The 27,565-nt window shown below is 36.3% G+C and overlaps 1 protein-coding gene across 5 annotated transcripts in view; it reads right to left on the bottom strand.

Moving 5' to 3' along the window:
• The window catches only part of tei (irregular chiasm C-roughest protein teiresias), a 317,350-nt gene that overhangs the window by 82,638 nt on the left and 207,147 nt on the right, over positions 1 to 27,565 (bottom strand). For all 5 annotated transcript variants that reach the window (XM_089080500.1, XM_089080497.1, XM_089080496.1 and 2 more), the window contains exon 6: positions 21,779 to 22,120. In XM_089080500.1, the coding sequence (XP_088936626.1) occupies positions 21,779 to 22,120 (342 nt within the window). The remainder of the gene's footprint in view (positions 1 to 21,778; positions 22,121 to 27,565) is intronic.

Here is a 27,565-nt window from a genome sequence, read left to right as displayed (position 1 = left end):
TAAGAATTTCATCAAATTTATTAAATAAAAAAGGGAATAAGAACTCAAAGAAGGAAAGAAGAAAGGAATTTCGGAATTATATCGGATATACAAATTTACATTACAATAAATTGCAAGAGAATTAAAATTTTAATCAAAAAAGGAGCCGAGTAATAAACAGAAAACAGACTTCTGGCTTATGGACATGCTCACGAATAAGATAATGATAGAAGAGGAACATCCAGTAATTCCTTTAATGTCTTTCTTATCAACGTATAAGAAGTCATGGTCCTAGATGTAAGAAAAATCCAACTTTAATCAAATTATATGGCTGCTTCTACTATATTAAGCAATATGCCGGGGCTTGTGTAATTTCTTGATTTCTTGCCTGATAAAACCTCTTTTATAAAACATTGCGGCAACATGCTTTTACATGTATTACATATAATACAAATCATAACAAGAAAATAACATGATAAATCGTAGTATTTTGTACAGAAGAGAGAGACAATTCAAGTACCTCAGAAAAGTTGAAAATAATTTAGAAAAATGTCAGCTGCAGCAAAATATTTTTTCTATTATTATTTATAAGCATTTAAGAATTTAGGACTACTTCAAAAACATATTTTATTTAAAAATTTTTTTTCAAACTATTTATTCCAAATATGTTTTTTCTTGCTCTTTTTCTCATTTCTGTATATAAAAAAAAAGTTTACTGTTAATATTCATTGTGAAGTAATCCTATTTTATTATGCAGCTCGTGCACATGTCTCATTTGTACTAATTTGGGAGCTCCCCCTTCGCTCTCTCCTCGCGGTCTGTGAGAATTTTCACAAGGCGAGCGGAATAATGTATCCAATTCAGAATCACAAGTCTATTGAAGGCGTAGACCGGTGTCTACTTTTCAGCAGAATCAACGTCATTTCATTGAAAGCCTCGCGGCTTCTGGAAGCCGACTCGACAAAGGAGGGTAAATACCGCACGCGAATAATCTACGTGCGACGCGGGCGTCTCGTCCGTGAGACACTGTGGATACACATCCGGATGCGTGAGACAGCGTGTATATGGTAATATGGGGTGGCTCTATGTCGAGCGTTAACGGTTCCGCGTTCCCTGATATTAATCTGAATTTCAAATTTCCACGCTGCGGCACCTTCGCTCGCATGGAGTCGCGGGCAAGGCGCATAGTCAAACTTACGCACTGAACCGGAAATGGTCTCCGACCTAACGCCTATACCTACCGACGGAGATTTCGGTCTAGCGTAAAAACATTATTGACCTCACCTTAACGAGATAGTTAAACTACCGTGCATCATGTACTTGAGGTTGCGAGCGAACGAACTCACTGGTGCGCGCCGATTACCGATATGCTTCCAGTAAGCATGAGGGCCCGCATTTGTAAAGAGCACGAGAGATCATCGAATATTCGTGTTGAATATATATATATATATATATATATATTCATACCGTTTTCATACCGTTGGTTTCACGATCTCCGTTTACACGAATTGCACTTCGTGTCCTCTCCGGAGGGATTATAATGACCGTAAGACGGCGAATGGCGAAACGCTGTCTTTAAGCGCTGTAATTTACGACAGTGTCAAATTCGTCGGAATAATACAGTAGTAGATGCTGTCGTAACGCCGCGAGCACTGCTTGCACAAGTGAAATTACTCGTATAATGAGCGGCGTGTATAGCGAAGAAGCTCGGCTACTCCTCGGAGTGAAATATAAATATGCTTCGTGGAGCTGATGAAGCGGCTGGCTGGCTGGCTAGCTGGCACGTCAAGATTCCGGCAGGGATAGTAAAAAACTGTTCAAAAGAAGCTCTGTGAGAGCTGAACCGTGAAGACGCATAAAGATGAGTGTTAACCTGACGTCAACCGCGATAGGCCAGTTTTAAACTCATTAGCGAGCTAATAGAGATGCAAAGAATTTCTATCTTCATAATTGTCACTATTCCTACTTTTCATGTTAGCAAAACCTCTCTCTCACTTTTTTCTTTCTTAGTATATATTTTGAATATATTTTGAAGATTTCTTGAATATGTGTCCTAGACTTTTATTCTCTATATTTCATACGAATATTTAGCATATTTTTATAATTCGAATTAGCTTATTGAACAAAAATATTTTTATAATAACAAATTTGTCTGTAGTAAAAATTGCTAAAGAGATTTACGATCTCAAAAATTTAGTTTAACAAATTTAGTTTGACTTCGATGTATAAAATATAAATCATATTTCAGGAGCCCTATGCTAGTTAACATTGTTTCGCAATGATTAGTAGTTCGTGATGGTTTGGACTAATAAACTGAACAGCCATTAGTGATGTCAAAGACTTTTTGTACGAGAGTAGTAGTACTTTTTGTACGTGAGCTCAATATATTCTTCTGCATACAGGAAGAAAAGACACATATATTTTCTACTGGAATTAGAAATGTTTTATGCATATTATTGCACGCTATGTAACATGCCATATATACCGCGCGTTGTTTCCCAGTACACTAAGAAAATATACTGGCTGTATACTTTCGGAGTTTTCCCAGTATAATTATATACATATTGTATTGTTTTGTACATAAAAAAAAAAGTGTTGTTGCAGTAAAATTGTCTATATTTGACGTAGAAACGAGTAAATTAATTCATTAATTGACTTTAGTATACGTTTATTAATAATATACGTTTATTAATAAAATAAAAAATTTTGCTGCATAAATTTATTCATAATAATATCAATTTATTATAAAATAAAATTTAATTTGTTGTTAACTGAAATACATTACAAAAACTTTTTGTATTGTTGTGGTTTGATAATGCAATAAAAATTAACTTATTATAAACCAAAATAATGATGATATTAAAAATTGAAAATTATTTATTATAATTAATTATCTTTTATAATTTTATGTTATTTTATATTAATTTTAGTTTCTCAAATAAATAATAATAAACTATATACATAATAATAGTTATTAATAATATCACCGAATATTATTTCAATATTATAAATGTATTTAATCTTATGTTTATATTATTTCAACCAAGCTAGTATCTTAATTTTGCAAGATTGTATCAATAATTTTAAATTTGGAAGAAAATCGTATATTGATTCTAAAATGTATGTTTGACACTGAATATTTGCTAGATGTAATATTCTAGCAGATAATAATAAAACTTTTCCTCTACTTCAGGATCATATCTATAAAAAAGAATTTTATGCGATAAGGATAATCATAAAAATTCCTCACATCCTTCCTGCGAAAACGCTTAAGAAAAAAGAGGAAAATCTATATTTCTTCCGGCTCAAAATATTTTATCGCGAAGTTAAGACTTCGTGACGAGGATTTTTGTAAGTACCGGTGTTCCTTACAAAAGTTGTACAGCTCGGTGCGATTAATGTAAAGTGAAGATGATTTCCCTCTGAGGCTGAAGGAATCACGGGGCGGGTTTATAACCGGGTAGCAGGTAGCAGATATTACTTCATATTAAGCAAAGCTTACGGTCCATAAGCCAGTCTTTGCTAAATTGACGGAGCTCATTAGCACGGTTATCTCTTCCCGAGCGTCTTGTTCTAACACCGGTAGGCGAATCCTTTTTCCGCGTACGCTTGTATACACGTGGATGTGTGCGACCACTTTTCTTCTTTCCTTTTCCTTTCCTTTTTTTCCAACTTAGACCCATCCTTTCGAGGTCGCCCATAGCCATGGACGAAAAAGCGCAGAAGCTGAGCTCTGGCAAAGCTGATGAGCTTAAGTTTGCTGGTTTACAAAAAGAAAAGTTGAAGAGCCCGACGCCGCCGGATAGCCAATGTTACATTGAACTAGATAGAGGTATGCAAATGATTATTAAGCCACGATGCTTAAATGGCTGCCAGCGCTCAGAGATGATCTTGCCAATTATCTTTTATACGTCCCGTAGAGTCGCAAAGATGCATTCTCATCAACACAAATATTTTCATCAAATTTTTTCAACATGTTTGTTAAAAATTTATATCTACGTTTAATAAAAAGATAATTGTTTAAAAATAAATAAATATTATATAATTTCAGATAAATCTTTTTTAAGGCTAATTAAAAAACAATCTTGCATAAATTAATTTAAAAAAATTTTTTTATCTCTCTCTTTGATCGTAATGTTTCAAAGTGCAAAAATATATATATTTTAATTAAGAAACGTACTAAGTAGGGGCAAATACACTGAGAGAAAACAAAGTAATTCTGGCAATTATTATATTTCTGATAATTATTCTGAAATTTAAGTACTTGCAACTTTTTCAAAGTAATAAATATAAAAATAATATTGAATACAACAAAACTATAGTCACAGTAACAATATATGTAAATTATTAATTGATAGTGATAGTGACTCAACTATAATTATATAATTATGTAGATTTCATAAAAATTGAATATGATATTACATTTTTTTAGTTTAGATAAATATTTTCGAGAAATAAGCAATGCTACAATATCATTGATATAAGTTGAAAAAATACTGACAACAACGGTATATAATAATTAATTTATCTAACGATTTACTACAAATTAACGTTACTATAGTTTCTTGTTTGACGTAACTTGTTGATTGTTTTTATTACAACTTTATTGTACATAGTTGACGCATTATTTGTGTACAAATTTCTAATTGCTGGTATAACTTTTTTCTCTGAGTGCATGTATGCTATTTATGTGAAAGATTTAAAAAATTATATGTAAATAATATGTCATAACGCGTGAGAGTTTACTAGAAAACAAAATTTGTTTATTATATATTTTAACTGAAAACGAAGATATACATATTTCACAATACTGAGAACATGCTGACGAATAAAAATTCAAGTGCTTTTGCGTTGCAAACCGGTTAGAAGAAGGATAACTGCGAAAGATAGCAAGATGCAAATGAGCACGTTGCAGTACTTGAAGAAGTTTACATACAACTTCGTACATTCCTGTGAAGCTCTCCTTCCATAGAAAGCTTCTTCTTTGCCGCGATTTTCGAGCGTTCATTCAACAAGAACTTCACCGGATATGAATTCCTTACTCGTCGTAAATAACGTAAAACAGCGTAGGTATCGTGGTCGAATTTCATAAAAATCACATCAGCCATAAGATTGAAGATATATACAAGTTCGAATGAGATGAGAATGAGATTCGGCGGAAAAATAAGAAGAGTTTCGCGGATTATTAAGTCACGACGCTGGAGAGGCTGCGTCGCGATGCGAAAGAGAGAGGAGAGTCGCAGAGTTAATTATGTTTTATGCATACCACGTTGAAACGACATCTTTGACTTTCTGACGAGGAGCATCCCTCCATGGAGTTTCCTACGCATTACTTTTCTATTAGACGATCTGCAGCGGGAAGCTTTAAATTATCGAATTTCGATAACGTAATGCCTGGAAAACGAGAGGGACGGCGCTAAGACTCGAATGTAAATTTAAAGCTGCAGAATGTTGTTTCATCCTCGATTTCGGCGAAATTGAAAACAAGGATGAGGATCGTGGATATCGCGCACCGCACCGATGCGGACGATAAGACACAAAGGCGTATACAGTAAAGAAAAAAATGCGTATCGTCTCTCGCAGTAAGAGCGAGGAAGGTGATAGGAGAAAGGAGATAGAAGCAAAGATGGGCACGAAAGCAAAAGATGTTTATGTAACCCAATTTTCCGACCGATTGGCGCCGGGTGGCCAATTTCCGCCCTTCTCCGTGTTCGTCCTCGTTATACTTACTTTATCTCTTTATGTAAGTCAGCAGCGAATGCTTCGCAGGGACGTATAAGTCGTCGTGCGCCTCGCACCTTCGTTCAATCGCGACTACATCTCGCTTCAAAACATCGTTCTCTCATTTTCTCATTACAACAATGAACAGACACGAGGGTACTAAATCGCTGATCGTAAATCCTTCTTCAATGGAAAACATGAACAGGACAAGGAAGAAGGAATACATGAATGCACAGATGAGACACAAGAAAAAATGAAAGGTGGATTTTACGCGAGAAGAAAAGGGAAGAGAAAAACGAATTTTCAACGAAACATATAGAAGAAAAGAACTCAATGCGATTTAGAGAACGCTGTTTGTTGTTTTATTGCTCATGGGAAATTGCTAAAAACAACAACGACATGGTACAATGACTAACATTGAATTCTCTTAGAATTCTCCGTTACTCTACTTCCTTTTTCTCACTTACGTTCATTTTATTTTTTCTGTATCTTATTTTTATGTCATCATTTTTGTGTAGCTATTATAAGATTTTGTTGAAACGATTGTGGGACTATTGTAACACTTATCAATTGGTTTTTCTTTTAAATACAAAATATAAACAATAATTTCTACTAGGTAATTTCTATTTGTAATTTTACACTGCATACAAATATATCAGACAAAATTTAAAATTAACCAAATTATTTTTTAATTTTATAAAATATTCATATTTAAGTTTGATTTAATCTTTTTGTTTAACTGTAATTAATGAATGTTTTGATTCTATATTTTATTATTACTATTGATATATCTGCTTTCTCTCGCATCATGAAATTTTACGATATCAAAATATATTGTTCAACACGTACAAGGAAATCATCTTTACTGTGCTTTATCGAGATTATTTTACACAGTTCATGTGGGATAAAGAGTTTATCGTTTTTGAGAGATACGCACATTGTCGGATCAGGGATCAACGAAGGAGAAATTGGTCCCTTCCACCAGCGCACTTAACCAAAGTAATGCAGTCAGCTGCCACTTTGGCTTCCCCTTTCCTGGACGAGTCAACTTCCGCCTGCGAGCGATCTTCCTGATCCTTGATTATCGACGAAGAGAATATCGTAGTCGGCATCTTAGGATTAAATGGAAAGGAAGATTGGCCATGGGATTCGACAGATGAAATGAATTTTCAATGGAAGCTGAGATTTCCAAGATCCAGAAGGAGCAAGAGGCTGCGAGGGACGGAGGGGGGAGAGGAGAGTGAGAATTAGCTTCTTTTCTACGATGTTACTCGGCCCCCCTTTGCTCTTTCTTCTCGCTGTGTCGTTCGACTTTCTCTCTTGTGTCTCATTGCTATTGTTCATGTAAGTTTCGGCAACTGGCTGGTATTTTCCACGAAACTTGGGACGAGCGAAAGACAAGACCGATACGACAAGTAGTAAGAGTCGGTAAGAGAATCAAGGGGCGAACGAGAATCACACTCCTTCACGGCGTAATGAGTCTTGGCCTCTTTTGGCCCGAAGACAGCTCTCGCTAATCCCTCTTTAACCGGAATAACGTAACTTTGTGCGTTCTATCCGAGAATACCTTATGGCGGTGCAATGCCGCAGCAACTATCCACCTTCAAAGCCACCTTCGCTCTCCCGCTTTTAATATCTTCATCTGATCTTAAGCTCAGATAGAAAATTGCAGTCGCTCGTGCTGCTAGAGTAGTCTAACTTCTCAGAAGAAATCGTAGCGTAAACTCAAGAATTGGATAATGAGTCGGTACAAAAAAAAAAACAATAACAGTTTGCTAATTCTTTCGGACATTAATATTACATCTATGTACATAACATTACATCTATTTTTGTCTTTAAAAAAAAAAAAAACTACATAATACATAGTAAACTGTCATTTTTCATAATATAAGATAGTACTTTTTTTGTGACTCATATTTAACTGTTTATATCAGAATTTGAGTGATTATATGACATGATAATCTTAAAAAATATGACATTTTATTGAATGTGATATATAATAATTTAATTATAAAATATTAATTACACAAAATAGCGATTTACCTGTTCTTGTCAATTAAATATTTTTTGAGTAATGTACGAGACTGTAAGATGCATATAAATTCATTTATCAGTATTTTGATTGATTTATACTTTTATACAAATAAGAATGTCAAGAGTTTAGCAAATTAATTATAATTTGTCATAGACCCATTTATTCACATTTTCGCATTTATGCTGAAATGATAATCTCTGAAAAAGCAACTGTACCTATAAAATCATAATTTCGCGTGGATAGCAGTGCGCTCAAGTCGAAGATCGAACTTCGATTCTATTCAGGAAGTTAAAAAAGAATGCCACAATGAACTACGCCCGACTGAATCCTTTCTTGGCTTAATGATTGATGAGATTTCTTTCTGTGCTATTCCGACGTCCCTTGATAACAATGATTTCCTAAGATATAAATGAAGTTACTGCTGCTGAGGCAAGTGAAATACAATAGATAAAGTATTCGAAGCTATTGTTCTAGACTTTTATAATTTTACAGATGCTTCTTTATCATCCAAAATAATTTTTCTATTCTAAATCATCGATCTCGATATCATAAATTTCTCTTTTATTTTAAGAAATAAGTTCGAAATAATATATTAAATTTAATATATTAACTTTAGACAAGTAAATATATCGAATTGGATACTGAAATCCATTTTCAAAAGCATCATGTGCATAACATGCAGTCTGATTCATTTTAAACGCACCATTTGATTCCCATTTCGCGTAAGAATAAATGCTATGAGTAAAGATATAATTAGATATAATAAAATATAATAAACATCAAATTATCAAATTTGTAATGATTTAATGCAATCATTTCCATAAACAATTAATTTTGTTCTCTGTTATGTACGATGTTATGTTAGCAAATTTATTTGATGTAAATGTATAAATCGATTGACCATTAGAATATTAGAGTACAAAAGAAAAGTAATGAGAGAAATTATTAATATTATTATAATAGTATTAAAATAAAAATGAAATTATTATAAAATAATAATACTTTGCTATTGGCAATAATGTTCTTTCATTAATAATTTTTTATTCTTTTTTATTCTTGAAAAAGAAAAAGGTGGAAGAAAGGACAAAAATATTAATATCCGACATATATTGCCATAATTTGATTTCTGCCTCATCGTATGCTCCTTGCTGTCTGAAATCTTACTGCCTGAGGTTCCAAAGGACATCTCCTAACTAATTCCTCATGATCGAACGCGAAAGCCGCCCGAAGGAGGATCTTCCCGTGAGATTCTCGACGCAGTAGGGGTCGACCCTTTAACAGGATAGCGGAAGACATCTTCGCGGTGCGCCCCAGAAACTCCAACTCCTACCACCTCCTCCGCCATTCGTGGAGCGAGCCTTGTAAATCAATTACAAGTCCCACCACGCAGGTACCTCGGAGAAATGGCACGTACTAAACCCTACCAAGTTTTGGGCGCTGACGTGATCGGGAAACTCATGGCGCGCGCGCGCGCGCGCGCGCGTAGAATCTACCTCCGCGAAATGGAGAGAAACCATCAGCACAGGTACTCGTCGTCGATAATAGAAACTGCACCACACTTCGTCTTCCGGCCTGCCTCTCTTTGCCCAATGGATTCGGACAGATCACGTTCGCGGCTCGCTCCATGTCGGCGATCGTCGATGAAAGCCGATCATTAGGAGCGGTAACGCGGCTCATTCTGTAATCCGATGATGACCGAGAAGCTGATAGACGTATCCGATAAATCGTTACGAACGTATCCCGATAAATCGTTACGAACGTATTCTTCAGATAATTAGTGGCGACATAAAGGAATAAACAGAATGGAATATATTTATTATCGAGATTACTTCTTAGGCCTCTTTAAAGAATTTCTTTCCTTCAAATATAATGGTATTTGTATGATGGGAATTTCACGTTTTTATCACGTTCTTTTTTTTTAAATATTATTCAAAATGTGAGACACATTTTAAATGTAAGCCTGATTAAATTGGTTTCTATTAATCCTACTGAATGTTCTCAATCAATCATTTATCAAGAATTTATGGTGCATCTCAGCAGCGAATGACTTCCGGCGAATAACATTTATGAGGCGCTCGTAACTTGCGGTTCTTCGGTGAAAGCGGGTTGTTAACGGCTCTAACTCATTCCGGCTACTCATTTCGTAATCCATCGTTGAACAGCGGTCGTGGTACGCTGGCCATGCCCGCCGTGTGAAAGATGGACGACAACATAGAGGAAATTGTCGATGTGGAGGACATTATTGACGTAACCGCTAATTTCAATGTGCAAGCTCCACTTTCACCTATGTTATCAAGGAAAACTTTCAATCTGTTTTCGATTATTCAAACATCCAAGAATTTAAAAGGTAACTTTGAAACACTTCGCATGACGTTTTTAGTTTGCATATTTTCATATAAAATAAAAAAAGCAAACATGAACATGTGTGAATGTTGCACGTTTGTAGATGAAACGGTAGATGGTGATATCCAAAATTCGATCGTTAAAGGAAAACAATTATATATATAAACTGCCTATTTGTCTAACCAATTTTATGACTTTACAATGGTTATGCACAATGGTACAAAATAATCAAGTGAATCCATACTGTTATCTCTGTTAAATGTCTTGGATTGATATCGATGCATCTTGATTATCAGATTTTAGTCGTGTAAACGTATACGTCCATATTGGTCGAACGCTCATTAATACATGGAAGCAGACTGTTAGCATCACTAACGGCTTTTGCTTTGTAAACTAACAATAGCGTCCATAGCGGTTTCAGCAGTTTGTAATCCAGATAGTGGAAATTAGTTGATTGGCAATTTTGGCATATGCATTAACACGGTAACTATCGTAAGGTAACTATCCTAATTAGTTCACTCAGCTATAGTTATTTTATTTACACTTCTTATTTTAGAAAAAAACTAGTAGATAAATTTGAATATATAAATCCTCTATTTCTTCTTATTAAAATAGTATTGTGTTGCAGCGTAATAAAAAATTAACCTAAAATTTACTTAACAATTTTATTATCTCTTTCGAAAATTAAATAATTTTTTATTAAATTTAAATTTAAATTACGCTCTACGTAAAATTTAATTGCAATCTTTTGCAGATTATGATTTCGTCACTACATTGGAAATCACGATATTAAGCTTGTCAGCTGTAATAATCTTTAATACAGCATAAGTGAGCATATCTTAACAATTTATCAATGTATGAATATAGAGACAGATTAGAAGACCGAATACATATTCAAACGTGGAAGTTCCTATTATTCCTCTCTTTGTTACCTCCGAGGCATTGTTAAACGAAATCGATTAGATCTCCGTGGAAAATAGTCCTTAATAGCTATAGCAATAGTAATATGGATTCGCTATCTTCTCCGATCGCTTTATCCCCTAACATTTCGTTTTGAGATCCTACGCCGACGGAATGGCCGGGATTCACCTGAGGGTATCTAAACTACATCACAATGCAACTTCGTACACGGCAGCGCAAATTTTCATCGAAGATCAGATAGACAAAGTTCGCGCGTATTGGACTAGTTTCGAGAAACAGCCCTCGGATCTACTCGAATCGATCGTGCCGTTATGAATCGCGGCACTAATCGGTTTCGATAATCCACGTCGTATCGTTTAAACCGGTCGTTAACTGTTTCTCATTACTTGGCTAAATCGTTGGTTACACAATAATCGGGTATCCGGTTATTGCCAGCCAATCAGGTATCTAATCACCTAGAAAACGCGCATCTTATACTTCGTAAACTTTGCATAATGATCCACTATGTATATTGATTTATCTTACATTCTAAAGAAATTAGTTTATTCATTCATTCTAAAAATATTTTATATTTTTAAGCTTATTTCAAAGTACAATAATAAATTTTTTAATGTAATTAAATCATTTTTAAAAAAGTATCATAATATAGTATAAAAAATATCACGATATAGTATAAAAAATTTATAGATAATATAAATCCATCGCTGTGTCGTATTGCTTTCGTATGAAATTTCCATCTCTGAATTACACACACATACATATAACCTGTAAGTATTTTTACACGAGCACGTAAATGTTCGCGCTTATGATAGAGTCCATATAAATGAATCGCGAAGCACGAGCTGTTGGATCTAAATATGATTGATTGAGAGTATCTACAAGCATGATGTGGATGGAGCAAGTTGAGAGAACCTTAGTTCGGGAGAGCAGCTGACGACAGCCAAGGGGAAAACGAAAGAAAAAGGGAAAGAAACTTAAGAAGATCGAGGGCGACATTGACACGTTGGGCGTTGCCATTGCAGAAGGAATGGTAGATTTGCCAATGAATACGCAAATACTGCACCATTGTAGTAGGCACTTTATCTAGACGCGGTCGATAGAATTGCTATCATTCGTAAAAGATATTTCTCCGTTATCCGACATATGAAACATACCTTTCTAATAAAGAAAAAAATGTTATTTAATAAATCACATAAAATAACATATCGATATCAAAAAGTGTGAAAAAAAATAAAATATAAAACAAATACAAACAAAGAAACAAAAAGCTTTACTAAGCTGATTGCTTAGTAAAGTTTATCACGGTATATGAACAAAATAAAAATACAAATCAAATTAATTCCATTCTAATTGTCAGTCTTGAACACAGCCGTATTGTAGAAATAAATTCCTTGACAATAATTGCGTTAACTTGGCTCTTTGCTTCTTTGTTTATATTTGATTTTCAATTATCAGAGCCTTTGAATTATTATTTTTCCTAGCTAAAATATATACACACAATGATTAAAGAAATAAATAATAAAGATCTCCAAGTCGAATTACACTGTTACGATAAATATCACATTGAATTCAGATATACAGATAATAATTTTTAATTACGATCTTTTTGCATATTGTTAAATTAATTTAACCGACTCTACGATATTTTCATAATACGATACTTTAAGATATATTACACATCTTAAATGAATTTGCGAAACAGCCGGAAATTTGCCTAACGTGTGAAATGAGCAAAGCTAATAGTAGGTGCAAAATAGACGCAGGTCAGACGTCAGACCGGTAAAGACTCGCAAAGTTTATTAGAGGTTCGGGAAAAGCATGGAGAAAAGTAACTTCTTCGTTATCCGCATACTTCGCAATGTTAAAAGGAAAGACGATCCTCCGTAAAGTTCTGCCTTCGAAACTAAATTGCCGCGCGCACGGCGGAGAGGAGTCTGAGAAAAACCCGCCTTGGCTGCGTCGCGTTTTCACATCAAGGTAGAGATAGTGAGAGAGAGAAAGAGAGAAAGAGAGGGGAAGGAGAGAGAAATACAGCAGCCGAAAGAGAGAAAAAAAAATTCTTTAATTTGCTGCACTTCGCATCTGCTGTAACATTACAGTAATCGGGATGTAAGGAATGAACCGTGCGGGAAGTTTTCTCCGCGCTCACATCAGATTTAGCCGTTGAAAAAGTACGATTATTCTCCTCTTTTCATCCTCCTTTGCGAGATGGATTCGATATAAATATACGTGAATGTGTATGTGTCTAAGTATACACGTATCCATTACACGCGAGCTGACTGTTTGAATATATTTAGGATGTTCCCGTGTAACCGCGGAAACGTTTTAACGGTAAATAAATAACTAAAAGGAATTGAGTTTGAAAACGCGAGGCGAAATTTCCGCCTTGAAATGAAATGTATTACCTGAAATGTATCAATTTAGCACGTTCATGCAGGAAGACATAATTAATGCTGCAGTGATACATCGCGTATCTCGATCTGTCATAGGAGGATTTAAGCTCTTCAACGAGAATTATAGAACGGATAATTGATGACAGTGCACTCCCGTTTTTTTTTTCCGAGGAGAAAAAAAAATGATAATTCACATACAAACAGTTTCATAATTATCCTTCAATTAAAAGGCTATTAAACATAATTCTCTTTGTCTGTCAATGTAGTTTGGAAGCGGTGAAAAATGTGACGTGTTTACCGAGGCACGTCTCCTATACGCGAATAATTTTCTCGTAAAAAAAAAAGAGAACGTTCGCCAGAGCGCTCGTCAATTTCGTTCCTTTTGAAAAAGAGATATCGGCGTTATTCACGCCAAGGCTTTTCGCGCCCTCTCGCGCCGTAAAGGGAACGTAATTATAGGTGTCCCTTTCATGCGTCCGGAGAACGGGTGGATTTCAACGTGTTCAACTAATCCCGGCTGATCCCTCCATGGCTTCGATTCTGGCCCATGGCTCTTTCGATCTCGCGCACGACGAGTTTTATTAAACACGTGTCTCCGCCCGATCCAATCGCGTCATTTTCACGGGCCACGTATCACGCCCGCGGAAATGATGTCGATGGACATGTCGGCATACTCGGTCCAGAAAGCCCCTTGGGGCTCGTTTGTTAATAAGATTCCGCCAACCGTGACCGCAATCGAATTTTTGGCCTACTGGTTTGCCGATAGACCGACTCTGATCATGAATCTACCGAAAAGACATGCGGCGAAATTGGAGTCACACGTGATCGCAATGAATAATTGCATCTGGAAATCAGGCACGTTATGAAAAGATATCGGTAATTTCGCCAGCAAATGCAATCAGCTGCTTCCTAAAGAATAACACGATTATATGATCGTATAAAGTTCTATGCTTGAAAAAAGTCTCGTCTCGCATGAAGAGACACGTACATTTTAATGTAATATATACCGGATAACATTTTAACAGCTTTACGAATACAATTTTTATGAATAATAATAATCAACAGAGATAAAACATTTTGTCACCTCTACGGAAATTTTTCCTGAAACTATAACGATTATAGTCAACTAGCAGTTTTGTAGAATAAAACTTTTATTTCGCTAACAACTTTTATATAATTTATTTAGTGTAGTAATATATTTATATAATTTACTATAATGTAGTAATAACATAACATAATTATTAGAAATATAATTATTAGTTAGTTAATTAATTGTTATATAAAAATATAGAAAATTAAGAGAGTATTATATAAATAACTATCAATAAAAGGAAGTGACAATTTTGTATTTTAATGTAATGTTCAAATAAAGCTGTAGGAAATGTAACTTTATTTGAAAATAATTTATTGCGACACATTTAAATAATGCCATATATTTAATCACAAACGTGTGTAATTTTATAAAGCAACCAGACGAGAAAATTATTTAATATGTCACATCTGTCTGTTTATATTCCTTTTTTATCAAAATGCAAAATATTCACTGTCGAACTGTGCATTGTCAACGACGAGCTAACTTGTGCTCTCTTGAAAAAAACAATATCGCGAACGTAAAATGCAGTATGACAGCGCTACAAAACACATCGCCGAATTGAATTTTTGCGACACGCTCTGCGAGGTACAGCCGTGGAAAAAGCGCTCGTGAAAAAAAAAAAAAGAAAACAAGAGCCATTAAGTGACAGCAGCTGCGCATTAGAAAACGTCCACCGGTATTAGTGTCATCAAAAACGCGCGATCGCGCGACGCTCAAAATTGACCGTGTTCAAAATTTACGCGAAATTCCAATTGTCATCGAGCGCGACGCGCAAAATTTTCAGATCAAACACCATTTTATTTTCTAATTTAATCCTTCTGGTTGTCGCAAATGGGTTGTCGCGTGTTCAGGACTCACTGAAACGAACGAAGTTGCAACGCGTGTCCCAGCAATAATCGTGTTTGAGATTCATTATTGCGTCTGGATGCCCTCACAATTACGCCATCCAGCCGAATGGATAGCGAATTACACTAAATGAATTAGTCAGGAATACAGCCGGCATTGCGAGCAAAACATGCAGTAATAATAATTCGTAACAACCTGTCAAATCAATGGAGCGCCATTCGTGCTCGAGCAAATTGCAAATGATATCGGCGGGCTAAATGTCACATAAAATATTGATGACCCTTATAATCGTCCGTAATCATATCCGTTCATAGCTCAACTAATACGCGTTTAAGCATACGCAATGGGATGTATTTTATCTCGTAAATCGTGTTACGTAAACGCTAATCACGATATATATATATCATGTCGTACGCGCATGTCGAGCAAATATATGAGTTTTGTGGACGCGCAACACAGTATCCATATAGCTTCGAATACGTAATTGATTGTCTGCGAGCTTAAATGACCGATAACACAACGATGAGACGTGCGTCGCAAATTGTAAAACTTACAATTATATACGTGCAAGTTGCAAAGAATAATTAAAAACGTTACGCGACAGGTTACGTAACAGCTCCATATTTCCGTATAACGAAGTATATGTATATTCATATGGATATATATGTACATACATGCGTGTATGGGTATGTATATACGATCATATACGTATATACGTATATTGGATATTGAAAGCAATCACGTATAGTTGTATCCCATGTCAGGTATCTATGAGCGTTCACATTCACACTCGTAGCTACCTGTCCAAAGGTGAACTAAATAACCGGAGGAACACGGTCAGCAAAATCAACAACCTGTTGATATTTGGCGTATTTAAGAAGAACTGTACGAGAGAGCCATCGACTATATCGCATTAGTTTTTCATTAAATTATCCCGATTGATCGATATATACCCGATAGCGTCGCGTAACGAATCGTTCCTGCCAAAATTCATAACAGCGAGTGAAGCTTAGTTTTATAACGATGGGATCACGATGCACATGGAATCAATGGAAAAAAGTTGATTGAAATTTCAAGTAAAATATTTTCACGCTGTTTGTCGTTAGTAAACATTACTGACAGGCGCGATGTAACAATTGTTGCGTATTGAAAAATGTCATAGCTTTCAACATTTAATTTCATGATTTATTTGTCCATAGTTTTTTTGTAATATAGAAAAGAGGTGTGTGTATGTATGTGTGTGCGCGTGCGTGCGTGCGTGCGTGCGTGCGTGCGTGCGTGCGTGCGTGCGTGCGTGCGTGCGTGCGTGCGTGCGTGCGTGCGTGCGTGCGTGCGTGCGTGCGTGCGTGCGTGCGTGCGTGCGTGCGTGCGTGCGTGCGTGCGTGCGTGCGTGCGTGCGTGCGTGCGTGCGTGCGTGCGTGCGTGCGTGCGTGCGTGCGTGCGTGCGTGCGTGCGTGTGTGTGTGGGAGAAGAAAGAAAAGAGGAATAGAAGAAAAGAAAAGAGAATAAATTTTTAATAAAACGAATTTTATGGAAGGAAAGCAAGTTCACAAAAGTAAATTTGATCAGACTGTGATAAAATTAATAAAATATAATATTGTATTTTACGGACAATAACTATATATTCAGAGCAAGATAGAAATTAAAGTTAAACTAAATTACTTTTCATTTTTACATTAATTAATTCATATAATGTCATGAGAGAACATTTTAATTGAAAAGAGACGTGATGAAGAGACGTGAAATGTCAGAAACTATAGGCTTACCAAATTCTTAGTTAACTTAGTTATAATTTAGAAAAATCGAGATTTTTATGTTTAACATGTTAGAGAGTTTATATCTTTCAGTGAAAAAGTTAAATTAATATATATTCTAAAATTATTACACATCACTGTAATCCTTACAAGTACGGTATGCCGTTCTGACAAGACTGCTTTTCATGACTAGAATGCATATTGATCTCTGTCCGCTTGTCATCTTCGGTGACGGCTAGTTCCCAAGTATTTTGCATCTTATTAACCGAAGTACCATGCCAATATCGTGAACTTTCGCGCGAACTTGAATGAATGTTGGTCCTTCCTCTGAACGTTACGCGCGTCAAATACGCCGCGTCTGAGGGTGATCAAAAAAGTTTCAGAACTCGAACGCGATAAGCATGATGATCACGTTATTTGCATATTTTCTACAAGCCAGAAGAAACAAGATTCGACCAGAAAAATTCAAGCAACCATCCTCATCTATCTAGGTAAATACAGTTAATAGTTTAGAAAGACATGGAAAAATGCTTCCAAAGATTGTTAAAATTTATAATACTATGCAAATGTCAAAACTTCTTTTCGTCGTTATTTTTTGCATCTTATCATCATTTAATATTCTCAAAAGCTGTAACCTTATTGAATTTAATAGTTTTGTCGCACAAAATTTTTTCTTCTCGTAATAAACGAGAATCTTTAAATGTACGAGTGTGCTAAATGTAGATATAGAAAAGTTCATTGTTGGTCGGCAAAACATGAAACTATTTGACACATTGACCCCACAAATCTGCAGGAATTACTTCTTCAAAGCTGGAATCGGATTACGAATGGCGACTGTGCAAACAGTGCTTTGTCGTCGTAACTTATGTAGGATAGTATTGCATTTGTGTGCTCTTTCGGAACGATTAAATTCTCATTGTAACTAACGAGGACGACTCAGTAGCGTTTCTGTATGACAACAACGGCACGATGTAGAGATTCCTGAAGTGCCAATTAGTACTTCAGTGTTCCAAGTGCAAATACATACAAGTGTTATTATTTGTTATCATAACTGACGACTTAATACAAGGCTTTGCAAGACTATTCACCTCCGTGGAAATATTATTCTCTCGGAAATCTTTACGCTGTGAAACTAGAGTAGCACTAATACATCTGAGTATTTAAAAAAATAGTCTTTTTCCAATCCAATATACGCAAAGTTTATTAAAATTATTTCAATCAGTATCAGTATCAAAAATAAAATAATTTTATCGCTTGATGTACATCACATATAGATATCATTTTTTAACTTCTTTGATACAATATATTTTTATAATTTATGCATAAAAGATTAAAAATGATGAAGTTGAAAGTTTCTGTAGAGTATTTGCTCCAGAGTGGTAGAAATTAAAATGGAACAAAGTTGCGAAATGGAACAAACGCGATACTTCGACAATTATCGCATAGAAGAACGATAAACTTTTCCGAAACTCCTTCATAATTCCCAACGCGAACATTTGGCTTAACGAAGCGAGCGCGCGGCGCACGTAGATCGATTAGAATGTACATCGGGATGAAGCTCGTCTTGCTCGTTCGTGTATCCAGTTGCGGTTAGAATTTTACGGCTATGCTCGCTACATATTCATAGCGCGCCGTCGGACCGAGGGAGATCGTTCCGGAAGTTACCGCTGCGCGTATTCGGGTCAGTTGCAAATAACGAATGTCGCCAAAAATCAACGTGATTTATGGCGAATCCGATCGCGTTTTCCGGCCGTCGCCGGCAAGTACAAATCGAATACTCCGCCGGCGAAGAGTCGAACTTATGTAAAATAGCAACGAGCAGCGCGCGACCCGACTCGACTCGGGGCGACGAACACGCCACGATGATTAATCGCGTTGTCGGCCGCGGCGCGATTTAAAAGTAAAATCATTTATTCGATATGGGATAGGGAGGTGCCCGGCGATGACAACCGGTAATAGCTTGCATTACGCGTAATGACAAACGGCGATGCGCCGCAACGATATGGAAAGTGGGTCACCACGTGGATTCCCCCCTTCGTCCCGGCGTCATAAAGGCGTCCCAGGACACCCTGGACGCCTTTGGCGACCGTCCTACCGGAAAATTTGCTCGCTCAGGTGCCGACAAATGTACCTTCTCTGTCCTGTCTCCGCGCGACAGCCGAGGTACGTAAGTACGGCTGGAATAAATTCGCGACAAAATGTAAGGGAGAAAGAAAGAGGAAGGACCGTACGACCGATCCGTACGATGTCACTGTCGCCCCCGCACTAAGGCACCCGCATCCTCTCTTCCCACTAAGATGTCGAGCGTGCAAGCTGTTCGCCTAGAAAATTTGCATCCTCGAGGCGTTTCAGCCTGGCTGCTCGCGCCCCTATCGTCTTTGAAATTAGGTATTCCCTGCTAGAAATTCGATGATGAACGCGGAGATCCTTACAAATCGAGTTAGACAAAATACCGTGAGAAGAGAAATGAGTAATAATAAATTAAAAATAGGCTATCAACTATTGTCTAATTTCCTTTTATTTTTAGCACGTGTTCTCCGATCTAAAATAAAGTAAATCTAATTATTATTTGTTAAATATTAACTAAATTTCTAATTCGAGAAAATAATATTTAGTTTATTACAGAAAGACAACATTAATCTCACGCTCGCTCGATCGGCGTGTCCTTGAAAATCCCCGGTGGAAAACTCACATGTCTTGGTATATCTCGTCGCTTTTTTTCCCCAGCGGTTAAACGACTCCCAGCGAACTTTCTCCTTCGTGGAGTAAGTTCTCGAGAAGCTCATTCAGCCTCGGGCTGCCGGACGACGCGGCGCTCGGACAGGCGTGAAGGGATTAAAAGAGCGAAATAACGTCGGCGTACAATAGGCTCCCCTCACACACCCATTACAAAGAAGAACTGTCCGCGACGGCGAGATTCGAGGCAATTTCCGTATAATCTAAAGCAGAGTTTCCCAAACTGTAGCTCGTAACAAGACGCTGCTCTTCGAAAAATAAATACGCAGACGTTCGTAAATCATTATTAAAATATAAACAATATTTCCAAAATATTGCAAAACTATTTCTTAATCATAATGCAACTTGTCACTTTTTTCAAAACTTTTCTCAGTCTCATTCAAAATCAATCTCTTCGTATATTTTTCGCGTACAATATATTCATCCAAAATGAAAATAAATATTCGAAAAGTCCATTCAAATTTATTTTTGATTTGGAAAATGCTGATCGAGAGTGAGAGTCAGTATATACTATACTCTATAACTCGCAGGAACGAAAACGAGATGACTGAGAAGGTTTTCCGTTTTAAAGAAAAAAAAAGAGAAGGAGGAGGAAACCAGTTTCGGGTGATATATCTTCGCGGTCTCGCCTCGACGAGCCTCCCCTAAACGCCCGAAGAGGCGACGTGGAGTAAAAAGGGCGCACGGATGGCGCGAGCGCGAGCGCGCGCTCGCACGCTTCCACCGGTTTTTGTTCGCGCTACGGAGTTAATCCCCTCGGAGTTTGCCTCGAAAGCGGCTGGTGGAGCTTCTTTCGGCGACTTGGGCCACTCCCCGGCAGGGGCGGCGTAGGGCAAGTCGAGAGGAGACTTCCCGACTAACCGCAACTGCAGTGGCGAAAGAGGCGCAACGACGCAAAATAAACTACCTCCAAGTCGCATAATACACGGTGTCATCCCCGGAGCCATTTCCCCGACTCTCCCCAACGCCGTCACCATCCGCTTCCTATGCCGCTCTTGTAACACGGTCGTCGCACCTCAACTATACAACGCGGCGTCGCTTCTTCCCGGTTCGCGGGAAAGCTTAAAACAAGTCGAGAGTGCCGTCGGTTTCAAACTTAATTAAGTTTATATTTCAGTTTCGATGGGCACGCGGCTTGTCTGCCACCCTCGCCGCGACACACGTTACTCATTTCCGACATGATGGCGCAACTAGGTTTAATATCGCGGAAATCTCACCGGCTCGTGCCCGTCGATCCCTGAGTAAAAACGACCCGGAATTATTTCGCGCTCGTTCTATCTCAAAATGCAATTTAAATCCATGCATATGTATAATAACTGTTGATTATTTTTTGTTATTTCTGTATTCTGGCATACCAATTTATTATGAGTTTGTAGAAAAGTCTAATTATACAGATATCCCAAGCCAAAAATAAGAGAGATCTTCAGAAAGGAAAACAAATAATAATCATTTCATTTTTTATTAATTTTTTATCAACTCTACATCGACAGAAATAACGCTTAAAGATTTTCTATTAAAATTGGTATTTTATAATCTATTTATAGTATTTTTATTTCAGGACTATTTCAAGTAATATCTGAAGATCTTAAAATGTATTCGGTTTTGTGATTGGTTTAATATTCAATATCTTATATCTGTATTTAAAGATAATATATTAAATTATTGTTAAATAAATAGAAGTATACATCATATGACTACAAATATTAAAAAAGTGGCTTAAGAAATTTATTGTTGAAAATTGAAAGTAGCAAAAAAATAACGATTACTCTTTTCCAATATTTTATTAACTAAAATTAGAAAAATATCGCTCTTTTAAATTTATTTAAAAAATTTTGCAAGAGAAAAAATAAAGAAATAAAAGATTAATTCTATTCGTCGTTTTCGCATTAAAACACGGTTATCTCAAATATAATACTCAATGCAATTTCATATTGTCGACTATTTCATATATACTCACATTGGACGTCAAGCAGAATGCTGGCGTTCATCGGCATCATCAACGTAATATGACGTGCGACACAAACGATAGTGGCATTGTGATGTCCCCTCAAGACCTTAAGGTAAGCTCCGCTGCGCCTGCCGGATGTTGAGGGCAATACGGTGAGGTTGTCCGGTGGTTGTTCTGGGCCATCTAAAGTGGCTTGAGACAAGGTCATGCCCCACGCCAAGATGGGCGGTGGATTTCCACCCTCGGCCGCGCATTCAAGAGTGAGCTCCGAGCCTTCCTTCACCGGCACAAACTGGTTTCCTGGATCCAGCCGGCGGCCATCTATCAGCAGATACGTCCCACGAGGTGCCTCTGTAACAAGGAATCACCGGTAATCGCTTCAATTAGTGACCTCGTAAAATCGCTGAAAAATCTGATCGTACTCGAGCGTACTCATTGCAATTCACAAAAAAAAAAAAAAAAGATTCAATAGTAATTGTCATCTCCGAAACGCGTTTAATGAACAATATAATAATAAATGTGTGTTCTACCTAGTATTACGAGAGAATATTCTTCATCGGAGAAAAAAAGAAAACAAGTGCGACAATAATTATATAATATAAAATCTGCAATCATTTTATAATCGAGCAACGTTGTTTCCTCAGACGTGGATATCATAAGGTATAAATTACAAGCATGTAGTATGAGATGTAGCGTTAACGTCTCAGGTGAGCAATTTAGAGGCGAGTGCGATGTCGCATTTAATCAGATTTACCAAACGGGCGAGCGGAATAGTTTTTAGTCTCAGACGTGCTATCGTTGTCGGAGGACGACGTAAATTAAAGTCGTCCGTACGGCGGACTTTTTACGCGACACCACGAGGGGCGGAAAGCGCAACATATGAGAGCCGCAATTTACAGAGCGGCATTGCACGCTGGCTAGTTTTACAACGGCGCTTGTACGAGAGCGTAACTTCCTGGTACGACTCCTTTCCTCATTTTGCGACGCGGTTTAATCGCTCGCGCGAATCACAAGTCCCTCCGAGGGAGATTAGTCGGATACGTCTCTTCAAAGCTCCCCTTTAATTTTCGCCAACTTTCAATTGGCCAGGTTGGGCTAACAACTGATTAAGCCCTGGTCGGCAACTCGGAGTCAGCTTTGAAAACTGAAAAAAAAAAAAAAAGGTAGTAGTTCGCCGTTCTACTCGGCCGCGCTTTTCGCTTCGCGAGAGAAGTAATCCGACCGTTTGTCTACGTCGAATCTCCTAGGAAACCCGCGAGATGCTTTAATGTACTTGAAACTCGCTTTTTTTTTTATCCCATTTTTCTCCCCTTTTTCGCTCTGCCCTCGACTCTTAATGCGCCCGGAACTTATGCGTAATTAAAATCTAACGATGCAAATCGTCCGGTATCCGGGGTATTCCCGCGAGAGGCATAAACACTCTAAAGTAGACGTCGGTAAATTTGGTTATAAGTTAACGTTTCCCGTCCGCGAGCTCCGTTCATTTGGGACTCGTTGTATCCGCTTCGATTTTTTTACAAGCTACCCTAGAACACCACAGATTTCTCGGTTTAGCGATATTAAGACATCGGTGATAAATTGTAAGCCGTAGGGAGAAAGAACCGAGAAGGATATTAATGCTGTTTAAACACACGTTGGAAAAAAAACTGTAAACTTGAAGAGCGCCTCGCGAAGAAAGTTGTAACTGCGATTTATACAGTCCAAGTTAAATTACAAGAGTGACGTAGTGAATAATTCTTATTCGAGGGAGGCGATATAAAAGAATGAGGCAAACTGCAGTAGATTACTTTTCGGCGCGAGCATCGAAAATTCGTAAAAGTCAGGTTTGTCTTATATAAACTGACGACGTGGTACGCGATGCCAATCTCTCCCGGCTCCAAGTTGACTTCTTCGCCATACTCCCGCCGTGCTTCGATAAGATCTAGTCACGTTCATTAAATTTTCTCGTACTGTCGGCCTTGCCAAGACGGATGGTAGGGACGTTCTCGAAATAGGTCGCTGAATAAGAGGAAACGTGCAAAGCTTTCTAAAGACAGAAATTGTAATTGTATCTCCAGTATGATTTAATGTAATAAAATATAGCGCAGGCGGCACCTGCAGCACCGAGTAAAACGGCGCAGGCATGACGGAAAATTTAATAATACCATGAGATTTAATAATACGGCCGAGGCTGTGTTCTTTTTCAATTTGTTAACTAAATATATAAAATTAAAAGCAAGCATACTAAAATGCATCGTATTTTTTTTATACTTTATTTTATACTTTATACTTTATACTTTATTTATTTTTATATTGTTATATATTTCAGTTTGTCATTCTTTTATATATGTGATACATGTGTTAATAGATAAAAGAAATTTCTTTCTGGAGTAGCATTAAACGATTCAATAGAAACAAGTCAGAAATATCGCGAATAACAATGAAAATTGAATGGATTCATTAATCTTACTATAATATTATCGGAAATATGGAAGCTTAACATGTCCATCACAATGAGCTCTTATTGGAAGCTTATAATCTTTCTCTCTCTCTCTCTCTCTCTCTCTCTCTCTCTCTCTCTCTCTCTCTATATATATATATATATATATATATATATATATATAAGTCAATAAAAATTATTTATATATATATATATATATAAATCAATAAAAATTATTAAATAATATTCTATTTTTATTTAATGTCTGTTTAATATCAAATTCTATTTATCTTATGTATTTCTATCTATTCAATATTACTTACTTTTTAGCAAATTTAAACCAAATTATAAATATAAAAAACAATGTAATAGTCAACAATAATAAAATATGCAATATATTTATTTATTAATTTTACAATAATTTTTATCATTGTAAAAAACCATAGTTAGTCTGAATAAATCTAAAATTTTTTACAAAAAGTACGATTTAGAAAATTTTCTTCATATTATATTTCTTAATTATAATTTCTTATTGTATATATTATCAAAAATATTTTTTTGTTAATGTGATGATAAATGTCTTAATTCTTGTTACAGTTGAAAATCATATAACATTGAAAAAATTCTTCAGGTAACAATAAGAGACTATGTCAAATCCATATTACCTAGATCGTAACATGAAGCTCCGAAAACGTATCAGGAATCTCGAAAAATCCGGAGGTACTTTGCATACACTTTTCGCCTCAATCTTCGCTCTAAAAATCGCGGAGCCGGCTCCTTGGAAAGATTCCAGAACCATGTAACGCGATCGCGAATCGGGAAGAGAAAAAGGTTTGGAGGGAAGAAAGGTCCTCGTGCCATTCTGCGAATACGGTTATATGTTCTCTTACGAACGTATGCTGCTCCATGGGTGTTGAAAAATTGTAAGATCGAATCTTGCCGAAAATATGAAAGTCTCTTCACAAAGTACGGCATTTCATTTTTCAGACATTCGCATAAATTTTTGTTTTAATATACGCAATCATGCGCGGTATATTATCATATTAATATGAGAAGATTTAACGTGCCGTCTTGAAATGTGATATACATCATTAAATGCATTGTGTGAATGCATTCCTCTTATTCTCTGTTAAACCGACAAAAATAAATTAAGTTTGTATGCCGTTACATTTTTATGATGTGTATATATATATATATATATATATATATATATATATATATCACGTATATTTTGCTTTGGAGATAATTACTTTTATCATTAAACATCTCTTAAGTACCGTTGATTTAGCAATGAAATCATGGTTTTGTACGCCTCGTAAAGGAAAATAATATTTACAGCTCTAGAAACCAGATTAGAGTGCAAATCAAGATTGGTAAAAAAGCGTACAAGCGTATAACGTTGCTGTATCGTAACCGTATTTGTATCGTAAGTTAGTAGTTAAGTTCGTTAAGTATGTTTTATTTATTTCTACGATAAAGATTAAAGGTTTAGATTCAGCCAGTAATGGACAAAATATCGCGCAAGCGGGTATTAGCATGGACAGAGATATTTTTGCTCGCTCGAAACGAGGTGAAAAGGGTTTAATCCTTTCCCAACACGCTTGGAGAACGTATGTACCGTTTAAAATGGAAAGATGAAAAGAAAAAAGCTTAAGTCGCATTTGACCCAATAACGTTTGCATTGATTCGAATCACGTAATTAAACTTTTTTACAATAGCGATAATAAAATCTCATCGTAGATTGTTAACAATATTTTTCCCTTAAATATCATAACAGACAGTCATATGGTCATACGTCTTGCGTATTTTAAAAGAGAATAAATTACGGCATAAAGAGAGCTTTCATAAGTTTCATTAGTGTTCAAATTAAATACAAACTTTAAATAATCCCAGATTTAAGATATAAATTTTCTTAATTTAGATGTGAAGTATCTGACTTGCCAGGTAAATTTAAGATGATTAAGAGTAGAAAATGATCTAAAATGGAAATTTTTTAGTTGGCACGATGTGCTTTAATTTTCAAGAAATGATCGTGTAATCCACGACGTTGGATGGCTTCCAAAGATTTGCGCTGCTATTCGCCAGTGCAAAAAGGGTATCTGAATAGGGTCTCAGAAAGAAATTTTCTTCGGATCGTCGGGGTTACGCCCAATGCCTTGGTGGATTTAGAAAACATACGAGTCGCATTGAAAACTCATACCCGGAGGTTCTGAACATGCGCGGGCAGAAAGGGACAAAGGTCCACAGCAGGTGTTAATACGGAAACATAATGCCGGAAACATTCCCAAGACGCAGATGGAAACGCATTCGCAGCACATGGCACCATATATGCCCCAAGAGAATCCGAGTTCGCTTGTAGTTCGTAAAATTTCATAATATTGCGAACGCGTCCTTGGTTCTGCTTTGAAATCAAAAAGAGAATGAAGGAAAGCAAACGAATTGCTCAGTGAATGATACAAAACTGAATTCGCTATTTTTCCTGGATATTTATTCCTTGTATGAAAATTGTATAGCAACATTGCAACGTCTCATTCATAATGAAATTATTTTTGCGTTATTCAAGCAACAAATGACTAAATAAAACACATTTTACATTTTATAAAGAATAAATTCTTTTGATTTAGTTATAGATGATACATTACGTATTTTTATATTATGCATAGATTAAATAATTATATTATAATTATTAATGGAACATTTTAAAATTGATGTATTTTAATTATTATTATTACTAAAATATGTCTATGTCCATTTAAGCTTTTAATTAAAAAACAGTCATAACACATGTAAAATCGTAATGTGATAATTAAATTTTAATAATCTGTAACATCTGTTAGCAATTAAGCCATTATCATGGTAAAATAAAATAATAGACTCAAGTAAAGTTTAATAAGATATTATCTTCTTTAAACAAAGAAAACGCCTTTCTACACTTTCTTTGCGTAACGCGAAATAATAATTAATCACAGAATAGCAAGGTAAAGAGGAAATTATTTAGTAAAGTATATTAAAGTACTCGGTGTACAAATACTATTATGTGCGAGCGCTGAAGATTGAAAAATATTTTGAAGTTGTGTCAGTATGTAGGAGAAAAGTCGCGAGCGCAAATTCCCTCGAAATTTGATTTAATTACTGGCGAGACTGGATGCGCCCTTTAAAGAAAATAACTTCGAGATTAAGGAAGAAAGACTTCACTTTCTGGTAATGAAGGAATCAACGCGGGACAAGGGAGTTCTTAAATACGCGTTGCAATACTAGCGCATGCCGAGACGAAAGGTATGTCTGTCTCGAGACATTCGCTTCTCCCCGGTATCCAAGAAACTCGAAGGAAACGTTAAATATTCAGAGCAAGTCTCGGTAATTTCGCCTCCGCGAGA

The sequence above is a fragment of the Pogonomyrmex barbatus genome, unplaced genomic scaffold (assembly GCF_055798465.1).
Source record: "Pogonomyrmex barbatus isolate J1 unplaced genomic scaffold, ASM5579846v1 scaffold3, whole genome shotgun sequence".
In the NCBI taxonomy this organism is placed as follows: Eukaryota; Metazoa; Arthropoda; class Insecta; order Hymenoptera; family Formicidae; genus Pogonomyrmex; species Pogonomyrmex barbatus.
The sequence above is the reverse complement of the archived record's forward strand: the minus strand, read 5'-3'. Positions and strand labels throughout refer to the sequence as shown.